Genomic DNA, 6,322 nt, shown 5'->3' on the forward strand with positions numbered 1-6,322 from the left:
TAATCAAACTTTAAAAGGTGGTGCAAACTGTCAACTAGGAGATCATTTGTTACTGTGATTCAATTGTCTCCTGAAAATATTCAGTGATAACTTGTGGCACAATTTCAGCATGATGATTATTTAGCTTACCTTTTGAAACTTTCAGATTCTCTGTAAACGTGACTAAAAACTTGAAGCTGGTATGGACACATACCAGAAATTTATGAAACTATTATATTACTATAGGAGTACGATTTATCTTCTATTCCATGTGGATTACTTCTTTTGCACACATTAGTATTTTTTTTTGCGGGAAATGACTTGTATTACTCACGTAGCCAAGCTACAATCAGACACAAAGTTCGACAATGCCATCCGGACCCGAACCAAGCCAAACGGGTGTACGTCCACTAATTCTACCATATAATGAGCTAAAGAGTGGCTAACAAAATTATGGTTCTGTCGAACACAAGTAATACAAGTATTCCAAAGTTGCCATGGGTGATTTAATCTCACGGACCACAAAGCCGTAGCGGGATCTTTGCGCTTTCAAAGCATCAACACGATGAACGAGGCATCTGCATGAAGAAAAGATTATATCTCTCACATGGTCTCGGAGGATCATAGCACTGACGGTCGAGCCATTTTCCGAAATAAATGAGCTGTCCGTATTAAGCTTTGCACACCCAATAGCAGGGACCTTCCATGATGACCTTCTCTTCTTCTCCTTTGGTGTAGGAACAGTCAAGCTGTTGAGCCTCCCCTGTTTCAGCAATTTCACAAGACGAGTAGGATCACTGGCGGACACATGAAAAATCAGGTTCTAGATTAAGTAGGAACCGACCACACGTGAGTGTGCAAAGCGGTTGCATTACCATGATATATTGAAGCATTGGAACATGGATTCGTCTACAGCAAGAAATCACAAATCATTCAGTTACCGCAAGTGCAGCTAAGCTTCGGAACATGGTTATTAAGTACAGCAAGAAAGCGCAAATGATCAGTGACATTTTATAACTGACTAACCCTAGCCGCGCCCAGCCCTCCTCCACCCCCACCTTTCCTCGCCGCCGCCAACCCTAGCCGCGCTCAGCCCTCCTCCACCCCCACCTCTCCTCGCCGCCGCCAGAGGCGGTCTCCGGGCAAGTCCGGGGCGCCGCCAAGGAAGGTGGCGGCGGGGCCAGCTGCTGCTCTGCTTCCGCGGGGGGCTTTGGATCTGGGGCGGCGGCCCCTTTGGTGAGGCACCACCGGCTTAGCGGCGGGCGGTGGTGCGGGCGTTTGGTTCCAGCGTTCTTGGCCGCGCGGGCGGCGGAATCTCGGAGGACGAGGGCGACGGCGCCAGGTCTGGCGCCCCTTCCCCCTGTACGGTGTGTTCTCCCCCATTCGGCCTGCCCGTGTTCCATGGGACGCCGGCGCTGGTGGTGCTAGTGGTGGGGAATCCAGTCCGGGCGAAAGCCATGGTCGGCTGCGTCGACGGCGACGCCTGAGGGCGCCGTGTCCCTCCTTGGAGGCATCTGACAGGTCTGATCCCCCCACTCCCCCTTCCCCTAGTTCTCCCGGGCGAAAGCCCCAACTTTGTTGGGCGGCGACGGCGCCATCGGCGTCGTATCCTTCTTGAAGGCGCCGTTTAGGGAGCTTGGTGGTCGGTGGGCGCTGTTGGGGTGCGGGTGGTGGCGGCGGTGGTACCCTCCTCGTCCTAGCTCTTGCTTTCCATCGCCATTGTATCTTTCCGCTCTGCAAGGCGGTGGCGCTGTCTGGCACCATGGTGGCGTTGACAGTTGACCTGGCAAGGTCTTTGCGTCGGTGCCTGCTCTGGAGATGGTTATGTGGATGACGGCGGCGGTAGCCTTGGTGAGTGCGCCGGACTGGTGTGTGACCCATTCCCGGTATGTGGTTGGGATGGGACATCCGTCTTTAGATGTTAGGTTGTGGTGCAATGTCTGTTTGGTATTAGGCTCGGACATTCGGCACCCCTGCATTAAGGGGATAGGAGTAGCGACAAGTGTCGCCAGGATGGTGGTTCCAGACTTATACTGATGTAATGCTTTGTAAGGTCTCTGAGTATAATTAATAAAATGGCTGCATGCATCGATCAGATGCAGAGGCCGCTTCCTTTTCTAAAGAAAATAATAAAAAATAACTGACTAACATGATGCTTATGTTCAGGCAGGGAAAATGTGCATGCATGAAATTGATTGTACCAAGGGCTTGCATTTCCATGACCTATTGACGAACTGTAACATGTTTGGCTAGGACGGATGAAAATGCTGGCGCGATTGCTGTAGAAGTGCAGAAACAAAAAAAAATTGGAGAAGTGCAGAAACAGAAAAAAAAAAGAGGCAAAAAATAAAAAAAATAAGGTCGCCGTTGCCGGGGATCGAACCCGGGTCACCCGCGTGACAGGCGGGAATACTTACCACTATACTACAACGACTTTTGATGCAATTTTAAGTTGTGAAGATTATATCTTCGAACTTGTAATTTAACACACATCAGGAAACGGAATCGCCGACATCGCCGGCGAAAATATTGACATAAATAACCGAAACAAACCCTAAAAAAGAAGATATAGCACCGGCCTCACGCTATAGATCGCCATGGCCAACACCCCTTGTGGTCGGCACCTCCCACCAGGGCCTTCTCCGTCTCCGCCGACGGCCATCTCTGAAGACGACTGCACGACACTCTCTACTCCTCCTGCAAGTATGTCTCCCAACTCTTCAGCCCATCTCGGTCGGTCCTTCTGCTCTAGGCGAAAATTCGTTGATCTCTGTTGTGCTCCCAGTTGTTTTTTTGCCCTAAACCCTAAACCCAAAATTCAAGCACGTCAAGAAGTACATTAATTAAAATCTGTCTCACAGAAAACCTAGTTGCTCTAAGAGCTCAGATCGATAGAAAGCTTCAGATTATCCTGGCTGACTGTTTTGGACTTTCAGGTTTTCCCGCACCAATTTTTTTGTAGCTTTCCTTGTTCAAGTAGCTAGCCAGGGTTCTTGAGGGCAAAATTTGAGTTGCGTGAGGAAAGGTGATATACTACTACATGCATATTTACAAGCTATGATGACTTGCAGATAGTGGAACAGAGGCTTCGACGGCTGGTGCATCCTGCCAACAAGGCGATCTCCCAGAGGTGTGTACCATATGTCCTTGCTGGCTCTAGAAACGTCCATCACGGGACCACCAGGAAAACTACAACTGATCAATCTTAGCCTAGGACTTTGGTTTGCCTTTTGCTAACAATTTCTCATTGGTTGCCGTGTAAATTGTGACAATGCTTGTCTCCACAAGAATCACTGGTTCAGTTCATTGTAAATCGGCAACAATAGTTATGCATGCATCTACTCTCTATAGAAATTATAGGATGGCTGAAATTGTTATTGCGTTGTATTGATCTGACCCTCGTAGGGGTATATATAGATACAATTTAAGAAGGAGACTTGCAGCAGAGGGCAAGACATACATGGTTTAAACCAATTCTATCTCGAACTCCTAATCTCTAACTTAAACATAATTATACTTCTAACACTCTTGTTCCCAAATTAGAGTGAGTACTTATTAGCTCTCAGCTCTATTGATGAACAGTTATCATCCATTGCAGGCCTTGATGCAAATTACATGCATAAATTAGCAAGCTATATAAATGTGATTTGTTGTATATATTACAGTCAACTACTAGCTGCAGTTAGCTACTAGCAGTTCCAATCTATCTGTTGAACTTGTCAACCTCGATTCTGCAGGATATTATACATTGTATACACTCCCTCTTGACAGTAAAAGACGCTGCTCGTGCTGCCTGCGTGTGTCGTGGATTTCTACGTTCCTGGAGATGCTATTCCAACCTTGTACTCAACCAACATACACTTGGATTGGCTGATAAGACATTGAAAGAACAAGAAGCCTGTATCATAAAAAAAGTAGACCAGATTCTTGAAAACCATCACAACAATGGGATTAAGGTGGAGACACTTAAACTTACACTTATACTTCCCACTTATGGCAGCATCAAAGCCTCCGTCGTCGACAGGTGGCTCCAGATCACCGTCAAGACTGGGATCAAAGAACTTGACTTGTCAATACTTCTACAGAAGGAAGAATACATCTTCCCGTGTGCCCTCTTGTCTGATGAGGCAGCTGCAACTTCAATCCAATCTCTCCACCTCTCCGGCTGCGCTTTTCATCCCACCTCATCAATTGGCATCTTGAGAAGATTGACATGTTTACATTTGTCTGTTATCCGCGTTACAGAAAAAGAATTAGGGCTCTTGCTCTCAAAATCTTCGGTCCTAGAGAAGTTGGACATCTCCTTTTGTTGGGGGTTAACTTGCTTGCGAATAGCTTGGACGTTGCACCAGCTCAAATACCTTAGTTTGATACAATGCATAGGGCTGCAGTCAGTACAGGTCGATGCACCAAATCTCTGCTCCTTTCACTCTGATAGCATTGGGATCCTGACAGAAATTTCGGTGAGAAATTCTTCTACTCAACTTCAGAATATAGATTTGTCAATGATTCTTCTCTCTGATGCTCGTACCAAGCTTCCATCCATCATACGGAATGTTGAGAGTCTTACCCTGCACTCACCCTATGGAGAGGTAGATGTTTTTGGCTTTAATAACATCTTAATGACCAAACTACATGGACATATTTAAGCATACAATGCACAACTAAATTATGTATACAACACATTTTGATTAATCTTGGGGTTTGTCCTTATTCAGAAAGTCAATACTCCAATTCCAATGTTGCCCTCCAAGTTCCCCCACCTCAAGAACCTGGAAATCATACTCCATAGAGCAGCAATGCCCATCCCTCCAAGCCGTGACATCTTCTCTTTGGTTTCTTTTCTTGCTGCTTCTCCTGTCCTGGAATTTTTCATTTTGCAGGTAAGTCACTATCCATAACACTAGAAGTTATCTATGACGAATAGTGTGGTACACTTTTTTATCGTAACAATGACACACTAATGTATATGCAGATAGAGGAGGGTGCTAGCAGACCTGATCACGTTTCTGGAGACGACAACGAGTATTCTAGACGAAAGCTAGAGTACCGGCATGACCGCCTCAGGCAGGTGCTGATCACAGGATTCTATCCATCCAATAGCTTGGTCGAGCTCATGATCCACATCCTCGAGAGCGCGGCTTCCCTCGAATGCCTAACGGTAGACACAATCTACTTCTCCAATAGAAGGTTGGGCACCATTGGCAGATGCCCCGCCTCAACAAAGGATGGTCAGTGTTGGGCAATGAGCAAGAAAAATGTCGTGGGAGCTCATAGAGCCGTGGAGGTTGCGAGTAGGTGCATCGCGTGGAGAGTTCCAAAGCATGTGCAGTTCAAGGTAGTAGAGCCCTGTAGTCGCTGCCATAGCATCGACCAGTAGATACTGGTTACCAATGTGGCTGGTTTCAGATTTTGGGAGAATTACGTCTATATTAACATGTTTCATGTTGTTAGTACTAGTTTGGGTTGGCAGAGAGTGCCTGCATCAGAATAAAGCTTCATGCAGTTAAAAACTTTCCAACTTTCCTCCTGGCTTGTCCGCCGATGAACTCCGATGAACTACGTGTTGTTTTGTCCGGCGATGAAATGGTGACCCGATGAACTGCGTGTTGATCATACTGATACATAATGTTGCATGGATTGCATTGGTTTGGGGTTTCGGATATGAGGGACGTAGATGTCGAAGCTAACATATGAGGCTTGACCAGTCAATGCCCGCGAACGCGCCCGGGGGCGCATCTCCATGACCTATTTGTACGTACTGACAAAACAGGGATACCATGGCTTGTCAGAAATATTTGCAAAAAAGAAAAATGATGTAGAAGTGCAGAAAAAGAATAGGAGATACAAAAAATGAAGCGCCGTTGCCGGGGATCGAACCCGGGTCACCCGCGTGACAGGCGGGAATACTTACCACTATACTACAACGACACTAATACAAATTGAATTGGCTATATCCTTAGGTCAACTCCACCGCGCGACCCTAAACTTGTCCGAATTCTATCCGTTTGGGCAGGAGGATGGGGTCGTGTTCGGGCATGTCTTGGGATGCGGTGGCCGTGCGCCCAGCGCGCGGCCGCATCCTTTACCACATCCTGTCTGCGTCTATTTGTTAAAAAAAGCAACGTTTCAAATGCCAAGCCTATGGTCCCAGTTCATCACGCACGCCGGCAACAAAGCCAGCGGCCTACACGTCCATCACCGGCATCAGCCAGCGACCGGCAACACAGCCAGCCTCCAAAATGAATGGTTGTCCTTGCCGGCAACACAGCCAGCGGCCGGCAACACAGTCGGCCTTCAAAATGAATGGTTTTCTCGCCGGCACACAGCGAGCGGCCCAACG

The 6,322-nt window shown here is 47.3% G+C and overlaps 1 protein-coding gene and 2 non-coding genes across 3 annotated transcripts; 1 reads left to right on the forward strand and 2 right to left on the reverse strand.

The window, feature by feature from the left end:
* Positions 1-2,341: 2,341 nt before the first annotated feature.
* TRNAD-GUC (transfer RNA aspartic acid (anticodon GUC)) lies at positions 2,342-2,413 on the reverse strand. The gene has a single exon. It is a non-coding gene; the product is annotated as a tRNA-Asp (tRNA).
* A 147-nt stretch (positions 2,414-2,560) lies between these two features.
* Positions 2,561-5,450, forward strand: LOC123098129 (F-box/FBD/LRR-repeat protein At1g13570-like). The gene is made up of 5 exons (XM_044520028.1): positions 2,561-2,682; positions 3,051-3,109; positions 3,717-4,571; positions 4,698-4,862; positions 4,955-5,450. Exons 1-5 carry the CDS (start codon positions 2,577-2,579, stop codon positions 5,357-5,359), a joined length of 1,590 nt encoding a protein of 529 aa, XP_044375963.1. The 5' UTR covers positions 2,561-2,576; the 3' UTR covers positions 5,360-5,450.
* Positions 5,451-5,838: 388 nt separating this feature from the next.
* Positions 5,839-5,910, reverse strand: TRNAD-GUC (transfer RNA aspartic acid (anticodon GUC)). Its single transcript has one exon. It is a non-coding gene; the product is annotated as a tRNA-Asp (tRNA).
* Positions 5,911-6,322: the final 412 nt, after the last annotated feature.

The sequence above is a fragment of the Triticum aestivum genome, chromosome 1B, assembly GCF_018294505.1.
Source record: "Triticum aestivum cultivar Chinese Spring chromosome 1B, IWGSC CS RefSeq v2.1, whole genome shotgun sequence".
NCBI classification, from domain to species: domain Eukaryota; kingdom Viridiplantae; phylum Streptophyta; class Magnoliopsida; order Poales; family Poaceae; genus Triticum; species Triticum aestivum.